Genomic DNA, 21,025 nt, shown 5'->3' with positions numbered 1-21,025 from the left:
TAGAAATCCTCCTTTATTTCCTTATACGCTTTTTGTTTATTTTTACATCTAACTCTTTAGTCCATCTGGTGTTTATTTTTATATGTGGGATAGAATAGGCACCCTGTTGCAGTCTGCACTTCTCTAGCACTTTGTTGGACCCTCCTACAGCTCTTCCTTTCACTCACTCATCCATTCAATGATTGTTTAATTACTAATGACCTTGTGCTATGTCCTTCACTGTACACAAGGATAAAAAGAGAAGATCCTTATCATAAAGGATAAGAAGAGAACAATAAGAGGAATCTCTTACCTTTTGGAGACTATTATGCTAAGTGAAATAAGCCAAACTGAGAAAGACAAATATCACATGATCTCACTTATTTGTGGAATCTACTGAACAAAATGAATCTATATATATAAAAGCCTAAGTGACTGTTCAACCAGTAGCTCTGATGCACAGTGCCACCAGGGGGGCGGATGCTCAATGCACAGGCATGGAAACATAGAACAAACTGATGAATCTCAGAGGGAAGGGGGTTGGGGGGAGGGCGGGAACGGGTTAATCAAAGATCTTATATGCATACTAGAGGCTTGGTGCATGGATACATGCACCAGTGGGGTCCCTCAGCATAGCCTGCAGGGATCGGGTTAAACCTGGCAGTCTGACATCCCCAAAGGGTTCCCAGATTTCGAGAGGGCACAGGCCAGGCCGAGGGATCCCACCAGTGCATGAATCCATGCACTGGGCTTCTAGTTGACCAATAAAATAAGACCTGAAGCATGAAGGCATGGGATAGACAGACATACCTTGATGTGGGTTTGGGAGGAGGAGGAGAGATAAACCAAAGAAATTATATACTTACAAGCATAGCTCATGGACACAGGCAATAGGGTGATGAAGACCTGGGGGGGGGGGGGCGGTGCGGGCGGGGAGTAGGGGCTGGGTAGAGAGTAAAGGGGGAGAAAATGGGAGACATCCGTAATACTGTCAACAATTTAAAAAATTAAAAAAATTAAAAAAGAGAATAATGGCCCTAGCCAGTTTTGCTCAATGGATAGAGCATCCGCTTGTGGACTCAAGGGTCCCAGGCTTGATTCTGGTCAAGGGCACATGCTCGGGTATGGGATTGATCCCCAGTGGGGGGCATGCAGGAGGCAGCTGATCAATGATTCTCTCTCATCATTGATGTTTCTATCTCTCCCTCTCTCTTCCTCTCTGAAATCAATAAAAATATTTTTTTTAAAAAAAGAGAGAGAATAATGACAGAGCTTCTGGGCCGTAGGCCTGGGGAGGAACTGAATATACTTGGGGAAGCAGATATGTGAATGGAGAAATGACAGTTTAACAAGGCAAATGCTTTAATGATGTATGATGGTTCTAAGCTTCTGGAATTCTGGCAAAAAAAAAATGTGTTTTCATTCTTTTGACTCTCTCATGGTTTGTAGCACTGTGTCCTACCCACTGAAATTACTTAATATATATGTTAACAATGAACTTGAGTGTATATCTTTTTTTTAAGCTTTCACTTATATCCAAAGTTCCAAATGTACGTTCAGCTACTTACTGGATATCTCTACCAGCATATCCCAGAAGCATTTCCAGCTCAAGATGTCCTAAACAGAATTCTTTCCTCCAAAACCTGGTCTTCCTTTATTCCTCACCTCAGTTGTCTGAGATAGAAAGCTCAGAATTATTCTCAATACCACTCTCTCCATAACCGCATATCCAACCAGTCACCAAGTTTTATCTATTCTAGGTCATAAACACGTTGTGACTCGTTTTCTTATTCCCCTCATCTTGGGTCACGCTTTCATTATCTCTTTCTTGAATTGATAAAACAAAAACAACACATTTCAATAGATCTCTCTACCTCTTCTATCTTATCTCTACAGTCTCATAGTCACCACCATCTTATTTCTGAAACATAAATCTGACACTATCATTCCCTTGGTTTAATGCTTTTGTGGATCCCTAATGTTTTCAGATAAAGTTTAATTTTTAGAAATCAAATTTTAGAAAGCAATATAAGAATTTTATAAACAGCTGCATGATAATACATTTGAAAACCTAGATGAAATATCTAGAAATGGCTCAATAAAATCATTTCAACCTGGCTATAGTCAAATCTATCCCAAACAAATAATCTAAAACATGGAAAATGTTATATACACAGAATTACTCTGGTTCCTATATTAGTTTTCTATTACTGTTGTAACCGATTACCACAAATTTAATGCCTTAAAACAACACAGGAAAAATGAAAAGATCCTTGGACTTTGTAACTGTAGATTTATTTTTGTGTAGATGAGTAGTTTCTATTTAAGTTATGGTTCATTGGGTTTTCTGTTATTTGCAGCCAAATGCAACTTAACTGGTAAAAGTATTTCTGTAGTTAAAATAGAGAAGACTTGGAGGAATTATTATTGTAGATCACAGAGAATTCTATTATTTCATCCCCACATACCAAGTGCTCATTAATCTGCTCTTGCTATGATCAAAACAGTCATCACAAACACCATAATGAAAAAAATCCACATGAAGAATCGATCTATGACTTTCGCAACCTTCTTCCATTCACTCCCCTTGGAATTGGTGGCCTTGTGGTCTTTGAGGCACTTGGCAATGTATTCGATGTTCCTCGTCAGCACTTTGTACCGTGCACAGTAATTGTCAGCATCCCGTGGGGTCTCACCTTGGCACCCCAAGTCATTCTTTAAGAGTTTGTTCATTTCCTTCTTTCTGGGAAGGTCTTTGTTCCTGGCTGTTTTCAGATTAGCCTCTGGAAGTTTGCCATAAACCTTTGTGAGGCGGCCCCGCTCCCTGTCATGGCGGGGGCTAAGGCAACTCTCACCCACGTCGTAAACGAACAAGATCCTGGACATGTATTTCAGTATAACCACCCTGGCCCAGTGTGGCACTGGCCGGGCCTCAGCCCCACAGAAGTGGATATTCATCACCATAATGGTCAAGGCAGTGGAGGCTGTGATCAAGGCCATCGTGGCTATGTAGTATTTGCCTGAAAAATATCAACAACCAAGTCAGCTTAAAACTGACCTCATGTTTGGCTCAAAAAAAAAAACACCCAAAACAAAACACACTTTTTCTAAGGAAGCCATATATACTAATGAGTACTACTATACACTTTTGAATCAAACTTCCTGGGTTCAAATCCCGAGTTCTGTCACCCACTAGACTTGTGTCCTGGAACAAGTTATATAATGCTGCTAAGCCTGAGCTTCTTTCTTTGCAAAATGAATATAATACTTGTATCTAACTCATAGGAATATAGTGAAGCTTAATTGCGGTGACTCATGTAAAGTCCTCAGAACTGTCCCTTATACCTACTTAAAAGATTTTTAAATGTTTGCTGAGATCATGGTGTGAAAAATGTTCACTTTCGACAGACAAATAATTAACAATCTCAGCCAGTTCTCTGAATTGTCTTCAGGCCTCATTAATGTGAAAGCTCATTACTATTGAATAAGAAGAGACACTGTGTCCCTATCTATTTAACATGTGATCATATAATAAAGTGAATAATCCTGAAAAAAATGAAAAAAGGAAACAAAGATAAAGGTAAAAATTTATAAAATATAGAACAAAAAAATCCAAGAAAATGAATAACATTGAAAGGGAGCTACTTTTTTAAAATAATGAAATCGATAAACTTTTGGTAAGACTGCACATGAAATAGAGGCAGGTGGTAGTGGGGAGAAAGAGGATGCAAAAGAGAAAATAAGAGAATCAAAATTGAGAAAATATAATAATCTTATAAATAGTTGCATGATACTACATTTGAAAACCTACATCAAATTTCTAGAAATATATCAGATGTCAAACATAGCATAAGAAGAAAGAACACTTGATTAGAAATGGAATTAATCAAATATATCTACCCCCTAAATACTCTAGGGCCAAAAGACTTTGTAGGTGAGTTTTGCCAAACTTTTAAGGAACAGATAATTTATTTCATTCAAGTTGTTCCAGAAATAGAAAAAGAGGAAAAACTGTCTGGTTCATTTTGTGAAGTCAATTTAACCTTGATTCCAAAAGTAACAAGAAAGGAAATATTAAGGCCATTTCACTTATAGACATATTTGAGAAAATCCTATAAAAATTATTAGCAAGCTAACTCAATTGGTGTCTTTAAATGATAATTCATCATGATAAAGGAGGGTTTAGCTCAACATCAGAAAACCTAATTCACTACTTTAATAGAGAGTAAAAGAGAAAACTCACATGCATATCTTAACAGATGGAGATAATGGATTTAATAATATTCATCATCTGTTTATTACTTGTTAAAAGCTCTGAGTAAACTAAAACTAAATGGAACTTGGTAAAGGCTACGGGCCAGATGCCCAGAGCAAATGCTATACTTATGAAGAAAACTTGAACACGTTTCTATGACTAGAAGTTCATTTCATGAGTGCTACAAATAAATTGTGATTGCTAATAAATATTCTCAAGATCTGTGTGCATCCTTCCTTAAAAAAAATACATTTTTTTAATCTCTTGTTCTGGATTTTTTATTATTATTTTTTTCCACAAGGAAATAAGATTTAATTCTACAAATTTACAAGCCAAGACAAAACAGAAACGAAATGTGGAAAACGAGGCCAGCAGTTCAACTCGAGGCCACATCACCACAGCCCAGGCCGCAGTAGCCCGTCATCCGGGCAGGACCGGGTCTGACCCACAGTCTCCCACTGCTCCTTCTGCTGCTCCTGCAGCTTGTGCTCCCGCCCCAGCTTCCTTTCCAGCTGCTCCAGGCAGTCCCTCTCTCTCCGGGAATGCTCTCTCACCATCTCCCGCCTCTCCCACCCCCAGCGAGCTTCGTCCTGCCCGAAGGTTACCGATCAGAATTTTTTTTTCCATTTTTGTTTCCTTAATAAGAAAATAAATATTATCAGGTCAAGGGAAAGTACAGGGGCTGGACAGGAGCAGGAAGTGGGGCCAACACTTTCAATGAGCTTCATGGCTCTCTTCTCCACACAGTACCAGCTAGGGCATCAGGGTCCCCATCGTGCCCATCTGTCTGCATGTCCAGGTGTCCTGTGCTCACAACCCATTTCCCATCCCAGGGCTGCACGAGTTACCCCTTTCTTGGAGATGATACAATGTACCCGTGTTGGCTGTGAGCCCCAGGTGGCCCCAGTGATTTGAGGTAGTGCAGATTGGACATTCTGGTCAAACCAGGCATAAATCCCTGTTTCTATTTTACCACAAGGGAAGAAATGCAAATCAAGTTTGGAAAATGTCCAGTTAAGATCATATCCCCATGGTCAGCTTTTCATCAATAAGAGTGAGTCCAAGCCCTGGACCACTGCCACAGAAGACAAACAAGTCTTGCCTGTCAGCGCTGCCGGAAAGCCCGGGATATTCTCCAGGCGTTGGGCTCCTCACAGTGGTTGTACAAGGGGTCCAGGCGCTGCTGCTTCTTCTGCTTGCTTAACTTCGTTGGGTCGGAGACCTTGAAGAAGGCAGGAGCAAACTCCACAAGCCACCGGGGGTCGATGGTGGTGACCTCACGTATGTACTCCTTTGTGGTCAGCACCAGCTCATGGTACACCACCCATTCCGGCTGTCTGTTGAAGAGAGCACTGGAAGGGTGGATGTAGACCACTTGCTGGTCAATCAGTGTCCGGTAACCCTCCTGCGGGTCTTTCTTGGCAGCATTTTGGAAGAATCCACTGCAGATGGCCTTCTGCACTCGGACTGTGGACTTACCGCAGGAAACCACATCCAGCTTGTGTCTGTCCATTATGCCTAACATCTGCTTGCGAATGTCCTGGGCCCGGCGCAGAGAACGAGCTTGGATAAAGTTCTCATAGCACCATGGGTTGGAAAACTTGTTGTTCTTCCAAGAATTGTACACGGCCAACAGGGTGAGGTGGTCTCCTTCGGTTTGGTGGAATTTGGCCTTCTTCTGATCAGCAAGGGCTTGTTTATCCTTGGGCCTGTAAAAAACGTTCTGCACAGACAGCATGGACACAATGGTCAGCATTTCCTCACTGCAGCCCAGATGCACAGACATGATCAGCATTTTGCACAGCATTGGTTCCAGCGGGAATTCTGCCATCCTGCGGCCCAGGCAAGTAAGCAGGCCCTCATCATCCAGGGCCCCCAGTGTGTACAGTTGCTCCATGGCTGTGATCAAGGTTTCCATTGGTGGGGCATTCATGAAGTCAAAGGACAGAAGGTCATTGATGCCCATGGCCTTGAGCGAGAGCACTGTGCTTGCTAAGTTGGTTCTCTGGATTTCTGGCACATTGCTGGTCAGCATTTCATCTCGGTAGGCTCGTTCTGTGTACAGCCTGTAACACTTCCCTGGGCCTGTTCTTCCAGCTCTGCCAGCTCGTTGCTTTGCCTGAGCCTGAGAAATAGGAGTCACCACGAGCTGGTCGATCCCTGTCTTGGAATTGTAAACTTTCTGCTTCACAAAGCCAGGGTCCACCACATAGTAGATGCCATCAATAGTCAGCGATGTCTCTGCAATGTTGGTGGCAATCACGACCTTTCTGCTGCCAAGTGGAGCTGGGTCAAAGATTCGGGTCTGCATCTCACTGGGAAGAGCAGAGTACACTGGGAGGATAATCAACTCTGGAACATCAGGTCCCAGGGATTTCATTCTTTCATACAGGATCTCACAGGCAGTGTAGATCTCCTCCTGACCAGTCAGAAAGACCAGGATGTCACCTGGTGGTTCTGTTAAATGGATCTGCATGATGGTGATCAAGCTGGCATCCAGATAATCTGCCTCAGGTTCCTTTGTGTACAGTATTTCCACTGGATATGTTCGATCAGGGATGGTGAAGATGGGAGCTTCATAGAAGTACTGAGAAAACTTCACTGCATCCAAGGTAGCTGAGGTGACAATCAGCTTCATGTCCTGCCGTTTCTGAACAGTCTTCTTCAACAATCCAAAGAGCACATCAGTGTGAATTGTTCTCTCATGTGCCTCATCCAACACGATGATCGCATACTGTGTGAGGTCGGGGTCAATCAGGCACTCTCGGAGCAACATCCCATCTGTCATGTACTTGATGACTGTTTCAGGGCTGGTACAGTCCTCAAATCGAATGGTATAGCCCACCTCTTGGCCTAAGCAACAACCAAACTCCTCTGACACTCTTTTGGCCACTGACATGGCTGCCACTCTTCTGGGCTGGGTACATCCAATCTTGCCCCTGGAAGTGTAGCCCGCCTCTGCCAGGTACTGGGTGATCTGTGTTGTCTTCCCAGATCCTGTCTCTCCAATACCAATCAGGATCTGATTGTCATGGACAGCCTGGACTAGCTGCTCCTTCAGTTTGTAGATGGGCAGGCTCTCTCTCTGCTCAAGGATTGACATCTGGGTCTTTTTTCCATAAGAAGCTTTGTTGCCCCCAAAGGCATGCTTCTTCCACTTGGGGATGTCATTGGGCATCATCCCAATACCTCTCATGTTGGCAGCAATCTGCCTGCCTTCCATATCAGGCAAAGGATCAACCCAATGTTTGTTGAGTCCCATGGGAATAGAATCCATCTCGGCTTCTCGCTGAGCTTGCTTGAGCTCCCGCCTTTCTTTGGCCAAGGCACTCTGCACCATGGCTGCATGAGAGAGCGAGCCATCTGGGTTCTTAACAATTTCAATAGGGTTCATGTCCATGCTTTGCTTGCTGTGCCCTCTCAGGAAGGGAGGCTCTTCCTCAACCAGTTCCATCTCAAGGTCCTCATCTACTTCATCATTTACTTTAGGAAGAATGCCAGTCTCTTCATCAAAGTCTGGAAACTCTTCTTTAGAAAGTACATTAGCAGCAATCATCTGTTTGATCTCCCACTTCTCTGGGTCAGAGATGCGGGTAAGGCGCTTGTGCTCCAGCGAGTCATCCTCTACTTCAGGGGCACTGACGAGGGAGAGGTGAGTGGGTCTGTCGGGATTCCTCATAGAAGTCCCCTCATTGGTCTCCCCGACAAGATTTCGTCATCGATTTGGGTTTAGATCTTCCCCAGACTCTTGATCCACATCCTTCATGCTCAAACTGGTCTTGGTCCCAGTGAAAGACAACACTTTGACCTTGACTCTCTGGCCTTTGCTCACCACATCAGCCACATTAGCGACACGGCCTTCCCGCCGGAGCTCAGAAATATGCACCAGACCTTCCCACCGCTTCCTTAGTCCCTCTAGCTGCACAAAACATCCAAACTGCATGATGCTGGTAACTTTGCCACTGTAAACTTCCCCGATAGCGGGCTCTTCCGGGGGAGGGCAGTCCACGTGCTTATCCCGCCATCTGTCCAGATTCCTCTCCCATTTGTCTCGGTCCTTCCGGTCTCTGGGGGGACTCTGACTTCTGCTCCTGGACCGATATCTAGACTTCCCTTTATTCCTCTCCAGGGTCCTGGAACGTGATCGAGAGCGGGACTGGTGTCTCCGCTTGTGGTCTCTATCACGGTCTCGTTCTCGGTTCCGGCTCCGCTTCTTCTTCTTTGCCTTGTCCCAGTGCTGGGCATCTCTTTGCTTCTCCTGGCCCGCTGCACTGGGCATTAAAGCCTCCAGTTCTTTCAGGACATCCACAGCGACTTTCACATCATCCTCATCCAGCATGGTCCAAACAGAAGGGTTGTCTGGTTGGCAAAGGACTAGAAAGAGTTCTTTCAGCTTTTCTTTCTCAGTTTTGGGTTTAACAACTGGGTCTTTGCCAGTAGAAGACTTTGGGGGAGGCTGCATGGTTTGTATGAGACGCAGCAAGTTACTGATAAGAGAATCCGTGAATTCTGCACCATTTTTGACGAGGAAAGTCTTAAAAGTATCAAAGGTGGTATTTTTCTCAGCAAGACTGATGACAAATTCAGCCAGGTCCTTGTCGTTGATCCCCAAGTGATTGTTCAACTCAGTGCAAACCTTCGACACCAAAGACAGATACTCGAGTTTGGCGAGTTCTTCCGCGAGGCCTAGCTCAGTCCCGTTGACGCCTCCCACCAAGGCCACAGCCGCCGCCATGGCTACGGCTTCCCCCGCCTCCTCACTCACGGTCGGAATTTTTTAAGCGCTTTACTCTGCCTTCTCTTCCTGCTCCTTCCGTAGCCTCTTTTCCTGGAGAATCTAATGTAAGGTCTTCACTTTCCAAGAGGCCTTTTCCTCCCGCAGTGGAGTGAAGCACCCTGCGCCGACATCGCCGCAGTCGCTGGTCCGGAGTCTGAAGAGAAACTGCGGCTGCGTGTGCCCAGAGCGTCGTTTTTATCCTGAGCGTCGGCACAGGATGATGACGTATTCTCCAGGTTCCAGCTGGAGCCAGTCAGGGGCGGGCGCCCCGCCCCCCCCTGCCCCCCCCCCTTGTCCCTCGCAGCCTGGTCGTGTCTGGGCAGGGGGCGCTGGTCTCTGGCGCCCCCTGGTGGCTCTTTCCCTGCAGTGCCGACCGGAGCCCGCTGCTCCTCAGAGCAAAGCCGCCCTGCCAGGTGGTCAGCGGTTAGAGCGAAGTGCTCTGTCCGGGGGTTGGGCAGGGGGGGCGTGTGGTGATCGCGGGTTGGATTTGGGGGCGTGCAGGAGGCAGCCGGTGGTTCAGTCCCACATCAATGTTTCTCTCCCTTCCTCTCTTCAAAAATCAATTTAAAAATAGGGTGGGGTGGCAGCCCTAGATGGTTTGACTCAGTGGATAGAGCATCGGCCTGTGGACTGAAAGGTCTCGGTTCGACTCCAGTCAAGGGCACATACCCTGGTTGCGGGCTTGATCCCCAGTGTGGGGCCTGCAGGAGGCTGCTGATCAATGGTTCTCTCTTGTCTCTCATCATTCATTTTTTTCTCTCTCTCTCCCTCTTCCTTCCTCTCTCAAATCAGTAAAAATATATTTTAAAAAAAGAAATATAAGAACCACCCTAGCCAGTTTGGCTCAGAGGATAGAGTGTCGGCCCATGCGCTGAGGAGTCCCGGGTTCAATTCCTGTCAAAGGCATGTACGTTGGTTGCAGGCTTGACCCCCGCCCTGGTTGGGTCGTGCAGAAGGCAACCAATGGATGTGTCTCTCTCATACCAATGTTTCTCTCTCTCTGTCTCTCCCCCTCCCTTCTACTCTCCCTAAAAAATATTTTTTTAATGTTTTTAATTATTTTTTTAATTAAATCTTTATTGTTCAGATTATTACAGTTGTTCCTCTTCCCCCCCCCCCCCATAGATCCCCTCCACCCGGTTCCCACCCCACCCTCTGCCCTCGCCCCCACCCCCACTGTCCTCATCCATAGGTGCACGATTTTTGTCCAGTCTCTTCCCGCACCCCCCACACCCGTATCCCCCCCGAGAATAGTCAGTCCACTCCCTTTCTATGCCCCTGAATCTATTATATTCACCAGTTTATTCTGTTCATCAGATTATTTATTCACTTGATTTTTAGATTCACTTGTTGATAGATGTGTATTTGTTGTTCATAATTTGTATCTTTACCTTTTTCTTCTTCTTCCTCTTCTTAAAGGATACCTTTCAGCATTTCATATAATATTGGTTTGCTGGTGATGAACTCCTTTAGCTTTTTCTTATCTGTGAAGCTCTTTATCTGACCTTCAATTCTGAATGATAGCTTTGCTGGGTAAAGTAATCTTGGTTGTAGGTTCTTGGTATTCATCACTTTGAATATTTCTTGCCACTCCCTTCTGGCCTGCATAGTTTCTGTTGAGAAATCAGCTGAAAGTCGTATGGGTACTCCAAAAAAAATACATTTTTATATTATCACAGAAATAGAAGTAATGCTTGCAAAATTTCCAACACATGTCCTGAGACATTGCTTTTCAGAACTGAGGCAGCTTGCTGTTGAATGTCACTGCTAAAGAAGGGAGAGGGATTTACCAATTGGTGCTGCCTCAAATAGGGTTATGATTGGATATCATCACTGTCCATAATTTCTGCCTCTCAGAAGAGGTCATAAAAAATGCCATATACCTCCTCTTTAGTGGTACGATGGGGATTAGAGAACCTTCTGTGTCTATCTCTTAAAAAGGTGTGTGTGTATGTCTGTGTGTGTGTCTGTGTTTTGCTTGGAGAGATGTAAGAAACAAACCTCCAAACAGAGAAATCAATGTAGTAACATCTGAATCCTATATAAGAAAAACATAGTATACAAATTGTCCCCTTGACTGGGAGTGCATCAAGGAGTTCTACCAGGGGACAGGGCCGGCCAGGGGGAGGGATGGAGGCCCCGGCTGGCAGCCAGTAGCCACCAGGGACCCTACCAGTGCATGAATTTCATGCACTGAGTCTCTAGTATTAAATAATACGGGATTCAGTGGAGGGTAAAGGAGCAATGCAATATCCCTTTGATATTGGTCTGTAAATCTCTGGTTCTGAAATTTCTCCTCATTGCCTACTTTAAGGAACTAAAAAATAGGTCTAGTTTTTTATTTGGGTAAGCAACTTTTTTAAAATTTATTTTTTATTTTTAAATATATTTTTATTGATTTCAGAGAGGAAGGGAGAGGGAGAGATAGAAGCATCAATGATTAAGAGAGAATCATTGATCGGGCTGCCTCCTGCACACCCCCTACTGGGGACAGAGCCTGCAACCCAGGCATGTCCCATTGACCGGAATCGAACCCAGGACCCTTCAGTCTGCAGGCAGGCACTCTATCCACTGATCCAAATCAGTTAGGGCATGGTAAGCATCTTTTACAATAACACAGCATTGACATAGAGGTGTTGCAGCTGAGTGATATCCTTGGTGGCAGGGTGTAGGTATTGAAGGTGTTAGGAGGGAACTCAGAATGAGGTAGGTAAAAAAAATACAGGAGACAGGAATGGTAGTCTCAGTCTACACTCTACCCTTAGGAGGACATTTCATTATTGCAGATTTTTAAAAATGTGATCCACTTTAGAATCACCTCAGATTCTCAAATCTTGCCCAAGATTGCTAAATTAAACTTTATAGATATAGGAACCTGAATTTTTACAAGCCCTCACACACCTATTATACCCAATAAAGGTTGAGAATTATTCTTTTAAGGGTAGATGGTAGGCTTAAAACCAGTTCATTTCTAACACGTTTACCATTCTTCCCAAGGAGAGACCCCTTGTGATGTGAAAAGATAAAAAGAGTCACTCTTTACTCAGTACTTATCATAGGCTGGGCTCTGAGCTAAGCAATGGCACATGAGGTGGCAGTTACATGAATTGTGCTGATGAGGTAGCAGAGACTCAAAGATTAAATAACTTGTCAAAGATTGATCCAGGAATGAATGGTGAAGTCAGAGTTCAAATGTAGATTTCTTTTGACTTTAAAAAATCAAGGCCTTAAACTCAAAATCACCCAGAAAGCTTATTAAAACAGATGCCAGCCCTCACCCTCAGGGTCCCTAATTCATTAGGTCTAGGGTGGGCCCTGAGAATTTGCATTTCTAAAAAAGATGCTGATGCTGTGGGTCTGGGGACCTCCCTTTGAGAACCATTGCTCTAAACTATATTGCCCCTCAATCTTCTTTTGGGTCCATCTGGAGACCACAAGGCCAGTTTTGTTTCCAACAGCCACACCTGTATTCACCCATGCCAACTGAAGACACTAGATGAAATATGTGACAGCCTGTGTTGAGTGTGAAGCTGGGCTAACTGTTATAAGTTAAAAGGCATGCATATCACTGCAGTCACTACAAAGTTGGGCTCAAAGTGTAAGGCACTTGAACTCACCTATCAGAGGGACGTTTTCTGAGGCCGGCATGATCTCTGCCACCATGAGCTGAAATACAGTCATGGCCAACAGGATGGTCACGCCCAGGGAGACCTTTTCCCCAGAGGCTGCAGGGAGATAAAAACTCAAGGGAGCCAGAAAAGAGATGAGGACGCAGGGGATGAGGAGGTTGACGATATAGAAGGAGGACCTCCTCTTCAGAAGGAGAGTGAATGTCACATCGGGGTAAGGCTCAGAGCAGCAGCCATAGGAGATCACGTTCCTCACCGCAGGCATGCCATGGACCTCCCACTCCACATCCTCAATGAAGTCGGAGAGGTCTCCAGTGTCCAGGGCGTTGAATATGTCCACCTGATTGCCATTGTAGGTCCAGGAACCAAAGGTCAGGTTGCACTGCTGGTTATCAAAGGGGAAGTAGGTGACGTCCACCACACAGGAGCTTTTGGTGATGGCTGGTGCGTCCCAGGTGATCAGCCCATCATACCGCAGGACCACATTGGTGTTCACAGGCTCGGAAGATTCATCATCAGCCCTGAAAGTTAGAAGAAGAAAATGAAAGCAGCTTGCTGGAATAAGTCATCAACTTCCCATTCCAGACAGCTCACCACCCTGTGTCCATCACTTTAATGTCTTTGGCTATGGGTCACCATTCTCCCTGTTACTTTGGCATGAAAATCTGAAATCAACTCTAATTTTCTCTTCTCCTTCATCTCCTGTGATTAGTGAGGGGCAAGTTGTCTTGGACTCTTCCTTAAAAGCATCTCTGCTTTATGTCCCTTCTTCTCTATTCCCAATACCACTCTGCTGGTCCAGGTATAATGACTTATAAATCCAGACAAAATATAAACCTCTCAAAGCTAAAATCTGAAAGGGAGGTTCTGCTTACTTGATTTTGTTAACTTTGGGCACAAGAATATTAAGGCAACTTTTTGTTGCTGTTGGAAAAGTTTTACATGTGTAGTAGAACTTTTGGAAAACATGGACAAAATTTTATTCACCCAGAATTTAAGATATAATAATTTATTCTGGATAAATGTTCTTTTTGCTTTGTCAACATTTATGCCTGGCAATTTGGGGTACAGAATTTTTATTTTCCTTTGGGGATTTCTCTTTCTCCACCACCATTGCAAGGCATATTGACTGTTGGTCAAGTCAGGAGTTATGACCTTCTGTTCGGGGACAGACAGCCAAAGATAACTCTATAGGAAGGTAGTATATCCTGACTTTATTTTCTCCCTTTAATTGCACACTGGTGCTCCCCAGAAGCCAGAGGGAAGAGTTTAAAGGCATTCCTATTTATTTACTTTAAAACCAACATCTTATTGTTTTATCTCCCTGGTTTCTCTGATCAGATTTTATAGCTCAAAACTTGCAATGGTTTCTTATTGTCCACCAAATACTCCAAGCCTCCTTAGTTTAATGTCCCAGACGTTCCATGATCTACCCCCATCTCACTTTCCAGCCTGACATCTCCCACGGTCTCCTTCACTCACACTCCACCAACCAGGGCTGAAACCCTAACGCACCCTGTGAGTTTCCCTCCTTCACTCAAACCCTTTCTTCGATGTATAATAGTTTGCATGAACAAATCTAATACATTGTTCAAGACCCACTTCTTATTGCACTAGTAATATCAACTGTAATTGATAAATAAAATTTTAAAGTAAATTTTAAAAAAGATTCACCTCCTATGAGAGGTGAATCTCCAGTCAGATTAAATATCCATTGTTTGTTTTGTGTGTTTTTTTAAAAAAATATTTTATTGATTTCAGAGAGGAAGGGAGATAAAGAGAGAGACAGAAACATCGATGGTGAAAGAGTCATTGATTGGCTGCTTCCTGCGCGCGCACGCACACACACACACACACACACACACACACACACCACCCCCACTGGGGATCGAGCCTGTATGTGCCCTGACAGGGAATCAAACCATGACCTCCTGGTTCATAGGTCGACTCTCAACCACTGAGCCACGCCAGCCAGACCAGAGGCTGAGTTTTAAAACCCTAATTTATTCTTCAACACACTACAGAATGCCGTGCCCAGAAGAAAGATTTGACGAAGGGACGTAGGTAGGTAGGTAAATGGGTTGCTTGAATAATTAAGGCCCATTCTCCTTGAGAAAGTGTCATGACATCATAGAAATGTCACCAAGAGATTTTGGTTCAAAACGTGGTTCAGGTTTTATAACCTGGAGCAAGTTACATCTCACCTGTAAAAGTAAGGAGTATAATACTTTAAAGTTTCTTTTTGAACATTAGATTAAGTAAGTAAATTATATGTATTAATTTCTATTGCTATTGTAACAAATTCCATAAACCTAGTGTCTTAAAACAATACAAATGGAGCATCTCTCAAGTTCTGAGAGGGCAGAAATCCTGAAATCGAGATGTAGACAAGGCTGCACTTCTGTGGAGGCTCTGAAGGACTGTCCCTTTCCTGATCTTTTCCGGCTCCTCGAGGCTGCCTGCATGCCATGGAGCAGGGCATCACTCTGCCCTCTGCTTCCTTCATGGCATCTCCTACTCTGACCCTCCTGTCCCTCTTTTATAAGAACTCCTGTTTACACTGGGCCCAGCTGGGTAATCTCCTCACTCAAATCCTTGCTGTAATCACACCTGCAAAGTCCCCTTTGCCTCGTAAGGTAACATATTCACGGGTTTCCAGGATTAGGGTGTGGACACTTTGGGGGCGGTTATTCTATCTACCACCCTTTGCAAAGTCCCAACTCTGCCTGACACATAGTATGGGTCCAATATATGTTCCTTTCTTCTCTTCCCCTTCCCTGTGTTTCTAACTGGGCTCCGTGTTCTCAATCAGAATATGAAACATGACAGGGACCAACTTTCAAAATGGAGGTCGACAGAACAGGATGACCCTGAGGATATGTCATTTGTTTCCCTCTTTTCTTCCCTTTCCTCAGCCACTCAGTTCCCTCCAGGCAGCCCCTCGTCCCCTTGGAGCTGATCAAAGACTGAGCTGATCTTAGTCACCTTGCACTTGTGCACACAGGTCTTTCCCGGTGGGGGCTGTAAGAATCCCACCCCGGAACCGGAACCGGAGGAGTGGGCTGGTGAAGGAGAGAACAGTGAGTCCGCCAGTTCTTTCGGTCACCAGAGTGCCTGGACCCTCAGCGTAGACTCGTCTGTGCACTCAGTCCCACCATCCATCCCACCAGTGCCGCTTCCTGAAGGGGCACTCGTGCCCACTTGCAGGCTGAGCTCTCTCTTAGGAGAGATCCCCTGAGCTGCCCCTCACTCACCTTGTTCTGAGCCCAAGAGGAGCCTTTCCCAGCCAATGGAAACTTGAGTTCCAGAATAAAAAGAGATCGAAGCTCCGTTGACAACAGGTGGAGCAACTGAGCCTGAATTGTGACAGAACAAGCTGGCTCCTTCTCAAAATGTGGTCCACGGACCAGCAGCTCTAACATCTGGAGCTTGTAAAAGTGCAGAATAAAGAACTCTAGCCTAGACCCACTGACTCAGAATCCGTATTTTGATTAGCTCCTTGGGTGATTCATGTGTGCTTTACAGTTTGAGGAACATAAACCTTACCTACATTTACTTAAGGCCCCTTGCTCTGAGATCAGCCAACTGGTGACCTTATAACTTTGTTCTTCCTCCTCTCCATACAAAGTCCAGTATCCATAGGCCAGCTTCCAGCTGGTCCATCCCGATTTAATCTTAGTAGAATCATTGTTATTGATACGTGATCTTGGAGAAGGGAACACTACTATTATGTGTTGAATTGTGTCCCTCCCAAAATTCATATGTTGAAATCCTAGCCCTCAGCACCTCAGAATGTGACCTCATTCAGAATAGAGTCATTACAGAAGTAATTAGCTAAGATGAGGTATAGTAGGGTGGATACTTAATCCAGCACAGCTGCTGTCCTTATAGAAGGAAACTTGTGTGCCTGGCCCCTGTCGCTTAGTTGGTTGAGCATCATCTCATGCACCCGGAGGTCACTGGTTTGATTCCCAGTCAGGACACATGCCTGGGTTGCTGGTTCAATTCCCAGTGTTTCTCTCTCATTGATGTTTCTATCTCTCTCTTCCTCTGCCTTCTCTCTGATATCAATTAAAGAAAAAAAAACATATTAAAAGGGAACATGTGGCCCAGACAATACAGAGAATATGCCATGGGAAGATGAAGCAGAGATCAGGGTGATGCTTCTGTAAGTCAAAGAACAACAAAGACTGCTACCAACCGCCAGGGGAAAGGCCGGGCACAGATTCTTTTTTAATTTCTTTATTGATTAAGGTATTACATATGTGTCCTTATCCCCCCATTACCCCCAACCTCCCCACTCATGCCCTCACCCCCCTGTTGTCTGTGTCCATTGGTTAGGCTTATATGCATGCATTCAAGTTGTTTGGTTGATCTCTCCCCCTTCCCCCGACCCTCCCCTACCTTCCCTCTGAGGTTTGACAGTCTGATCGATGCTTCTTTGTCTCTGGATCTGTTTTTGTTCATCAGTTTGTGTTGTTCATTATAATCCACAAATAAGTGAGATCATGTGATATTTATCTTTCACTGACTGCCTTATTTCACTTAGCATAATGCTCTCCAGCTCCATCCATGCAGTTGCAAATGGTAGGAGTTCCTCCCTTTTTACAGCAGCATAGTATTCCATTGTGTAGATGTTTTTTAATCCACTCGTCTGTTGATGGGACACTTAGGCTGTTTCCAAATCTTAGCTATGGTGAATTGTGCTGCTATGAACATAGGGGTGCATATTTCCTTTCTGATTGGTGTTTCTGGTTTCTTGGGATATATTCCTAGAAGTGGAATCACTGGGTCAAATGGGAGTTCCATTTTTAGTGTTTTAAGGAAACTCCATGCTGTTCTCCACAGTGGTTGCACCAGTCTGGTGGGCACAGAGTCTTCCGCATTACCTTCAGAAGGAACCAGCCTAGCAGGCACCTTACCCTGATCATGCACGTCTAGCCTCCAGACTGTGAGCTAACACATCTCTGTTGTTTAAGCCCCTGCCTCCCGCCCCCAGTTTGAGGTACTTCGTTACAGTAGACCTGGACAACGAATACAGCCTCACAGTTCTTACCTGAAAAGGGGAATGTAGCTCCAAGCTTTTATGAACTACCATCTTATCATCTAAGATTTTATGACCATTATTTTAGGGCCTAGAAACAGAAATTGACATTTGACTTGTTTTGTTTTGTTTTTAAATGATGGAACATCTTTTCTTAATTGATTTCAGAGAGTTAGGGAGAGGGATAGAGAGATAGAAACATCAATGATGAGAGAGAATCATTGATCCACTGCCTCCTGCACATCCCAAAGAGAAACCAGTGTTTGCACTTACTTGTTGTACAGGACAATGTCCGGCCTCCACACCAGGTCGCTGGGGATCCTGATGGAGTCCAGGCCATCATACTGGTCTCGATCCCACGTGAGATAGGCATCATGCCAGGTTTGGCGGATCCATAAGTAGGCGGTCAGAATTTGATTCCTTTCATCCTGCACAATTGACCCAGATGTAATTTTATCCAGTGGACACCTCAGCTGGCCCTCCATCTCTAGAACACTTATTCTTCACATGGAATTCCAAGAGCACTGCTCTTTTTTCTGTGAGTGAGAGCTCTCTCAGTCTAGCCCCTTGACTGACTGCCAAGGCCATATTTTTTCTGCTATATTTAGTGTTTGGAATGTTAAGTGGACAAATACTTAAGTCATCAAATCTTTGCACGAATCCACTGCCCAAATTTCTCCAAAAAACAATTACCTGGTGATTCATTTGAATGAGAAAGTCAGGAAATATTTACAATGGACAGAAGAAAAATCAAGATTCATAACTTTGTGTAATTAAACACATATAAGCAGTAAATGAGGTATGTCATCTTAAAGCACCACCTTTGTGTTTATTAAATTGGAATAAAATGCACATAGCATAAAATGCACATAACATAATATGCACATAACACAAAACTCACCATTTTAACCATCTTAAAGATTTACATTTTAATTATTTGGTGGCTTCCAGAAGATTCCCAGTGTTGTGCACCCATCACCACTATCTAATTCCAGAACATTATGTCACCCAAATAAGAAACCTTAAGACTGTCAAGCAGTCACTCCCTGGTCCCCTGTCCTTTCCACCGCCCCTGGCAACCGATACTCTGCTCTGCCTCCGTGGGTTTGCCTATTTTGGACATTTCATAGAGATGCAGTCATGCAATATGTAACACCCTCTATCTTTAGATGATCTAAAACTATTACTGTTAATGGCCGGGACAGGTAACAATTAGCAAAATTAATTTTGTAGAACGCTTCCTTCCCCGGGTGTCCCCCTCTCCCACCCGCTTGCACACAGAGCTGTCTGTTCTCCTTCCCTCTCAAATTCCCAGTTAAAACATCTCTTTGAAAAGCACTGTTAGCTTCTTCTAAGCAACATGCTGAAGAGGCACCACTTTGTGCACTCACCATGTCCTTAATCTGGGAGAGTGTAATCTGCAGCGTGACATTCAGGACCTTGTCTGTGTCTTCTACTGGACGAAGAGCATTGGAATAATCTTCAAAAAGGTCATTGAATAACTTCTGAGCGTATTTCCCATCTGCTGCTCCTACGACTGCTCCAAAAGAGGGACCCGATCAACACTCAGCGCCGTGTGTGTCTCAAGGCAAAGAACAACAGACCGAGGGCTGGAATCAGGGGCGACCCAGCATCAGCTAGGGACAAGCTTTGGAGGAGGAGTTTTTTCCTACCTTGCACTACGGGACCGGGCTAGTCAGTAAGAAGACACTTCCCTACAGCTAGATCACGGGTTCTGCGTCCTGGGCCACCCCACCTCCCACCAAAGAAGTGGCCCAGATGCGCAGAGGTGGGTACCCACCCACCAGTCTCTTACCTCTCAGTCTGGAGGCAGCAAAGCAAATCCAACAAAAGGAGATGCAGGAATAGGGCCAGTTCATCTTTTTTCTGAGACTCTATAAATTCCCAGCCAGGCAGCGCTGTCTTCCACTTCCCTCCGTGAATGGGAAGGGTCTGGGCACAGCTCCGGGGCAGTCTCTGCAGCCGATGGAGCGATGGAGCGATGGAGCATTCAGGTTTGCACTGCACGGAGGGCCCCAGGTCCCGAGATCCCTCCCCTCTGGTAATCGGAGATGGGCAGTGCCAGCAGCTGAGATGCCAGGAGTCCCAGGAGGGCTAGGTGAGGCTGTGCTGCTCTGGGAGGGCCATCCCACCCTTAGCAGGAACATCCAGACCACATTCTCAGGGGAAGAGATTCCATCTTAAAAGATTGGGTACTTTCTACCCCTGCAGCAGTCAGATTCAGCCTGCGTCTGGGGCTGAGGGAAACTGAACAGACCCAGCCACGGGCAGCCATCTGGAAAGGCCACGTGTGCTCTGAGCAGCACATAAAGACGGAAAGAGCAGCAGTTCCATGATCTCCAGAACAGATGGGCTTTCCTTTCTGCCTTCTGCTTCACATCCCTGCCTCAGTTGTCCCCCGGAGCACGGATCTGGGGCAGGGGGGAGGGTATGTGTGAGTCTACGTGTGAGGGGGTGATGGGTAGGAGAAGCGGCGGACTGTGATTTGGTCCTGGGTTGGACGACCAGCTCAAACCCTTCCTAGCTCTATAATACCGAGCCTTCCTGAGGCAGACACTGGGGAAACACCCTGCCCCCTTCCCCAGCTACCAGGGTGCTGTATGGAAAGCACTTTGGAAACTGTGAAGCACTAAATTCGGAGCAGCCTTGCAGATGCGGAATTTCCTTACTTACCAAGTCACCCAGGGTTTGCTGGCTCTAAAAACAATGGCTCACAGGCCTCTAAGCACATCAGCATGACAGTGATTCATAAGCAGCGATGATATTGCCAAGGATGATCTATCCCTTAGCATCGAATGTTGCTTCATGGAATTTTACCGTCTTTTCTCCTCTGTGATCTAGTTTGGCTCCCACGAAAGAATGTCAATTTTCAGTCGCCATGCTTGCTCTCGCCTGGGCTGACTGCCTGGGAAACCCAAATTAGGATCTTTCCGTCGGTGGCCTGGAATCAAAGCAAGGAAACTGGATATAACCTCGTTCCTCAGGTGACAGCCGGCCGGTGAGTCATCCTGTCCCTCTTCAGGAACATATCCTCCGAACGGAGCAGACGCTCAAGCTGTCGGCTAAATGTGTTTTTTAATTGCCTGGGCCCTGGTGTTGATTGTGAAGACATTATTTTGCTGACGCCCTAGTCTGACTCACCCATCAAATGACACAATTCCTTATGCCCACCCTCAGCAAACCTCCGCTCTGTAATCTCAGGGGCTGAAGACACTGTTGAAATGGAATTGACCATCTCCTTTTCACATGAGAAACTGAGGCCCAAAGATGCCCAGTCACTAGCTCTTCCTTACCTCCCAACCGGGAGGGAGGGGGGGACG

The 21,025-nt window shown here is 45.2% G+C and overlaps 3 protein-coding genes across 3 annotated transcripts; all 3 read right to left on the bottom strand.

Moving 5' to 3' along the window:
- Window positions 1-2,260: 2,260 nt before the first annotated feature.
- CHRNA9 (cholinergic receptor nicotinic alpha 9 subunit) lies at window positions 2,261-20,041 on the bottom strand. Its single transcript, XM_036331992.1, has 5 exons — window positions 19,501-20,041; window positions 19,076-19,221; window positions 17,958-18,112; window positions 12,629-13,161; window positions 2,261-2,999 (listed from the first exon to the last, which is right to left on the bottom strand). Exons 1-5 carry the CDS (start codon window positions 19,562-19,564, stop codon window positions 2,458-2,460), a joined length of 1,440 nt encoding a protein of 479 aa, XP_036187885.1. The 5' UTR covers window positions 19,565-20,041; the 3' UTR covers window positions 2,261-2,457.
- Window positions 5,319-7,937, bottom strand: LOC118667996 (ATP-dependent RNA helicase DHX8-like). Its single transcript, XM_036331977.1, has one exon. The coding sequence runs from the start codon at window positions 7,911-7,913 to the stop codon at window positions 5,340-5,342; it is 2,574 nt and encodes an 857-aa protein (XP_036187870.1). The 5' UTR covers window positions 7,914-7,937; the 3' UTR covers window positions 5,319-5,339.
- LOC118668006 (ATP-dependent RNA helicase DHX8-like) lies at window positions 7,604-8,984 on the bottom strand. Its single transcript, XM_036332005.1, has one exon. It carries the CDS (start codon window positions 8,967-8,969, stop codon window positions 7,950-7,952), a length of 1,020 nt encoding a protein of 339 aa, XP_036187898.1. The 5' UTR covers window positions 8,970-8,984; the 3' UTR covers window positions 7,604-7,949.
- Window positions 20,042-21,025: the final 984 nt, after the last annotated feature.

The sequence above is a fragment of the Myotis myotis genome, unplaced genomic scaffold (genome assembly GCF_014108235.1).
Source record: "Myotis myotis isolate mMyoMyo1 unplaced genomic scaffold, mMyoMyo1.p scaffold_m19_p_1, whole genome shotgun sequence".
NCBI lineage: Eukaryota > Metazoa > Chordata > Mammalia > Chiroptera > Vespertilionidae > Myotis > Myotis myotis.
This window is presented reverse-complemented; position numbering and strand designations above follow the sequence as displayed.

What these genes read in the sequence shown, in the direction of transcription:
- LOC118668006 (XM_036332005.1), bottom strand. Translation starts at nt 8,969, where the DNA reads ATGGCGGCGGCTGTGGCCTTGGTGGGAGGCGTCAACGGGACTGAGCTA.
- CHRNA9 (XM_036331992.1), bottom strand. Translation starts at nt 19,564, where the DNA reads ATGAACTGGCCCTATTCCTGCATCTCCTTTTGTTGGATTTGCTTTGCT. An exon ending in GACATTGTCCTGTACAACAA is followed by an intron (nt 13,162 to 17,957) that starts GTAAGTGCAAAC and finishes TCTAACTTTCAG; the next exon opens with GGCTGATGATGAATCTTCCG. An exon ending in AGAAAACGTCCCTCTGATAG is followed by an intron (nt 3,000 to 12,628) that starts GTGAGTTCAAGT and finishes GATATTTTTCAG; the next exon opens with GCAAATACTACATAGCCACG.
- LOC118667996 (XM_036331977.1), bottom strand. Translation starts at nt 7,913, where the DNA reads ATGAGGAATCCCGACAGACCCACTCACCTCTCCCTCGTCAGTGCCCCT.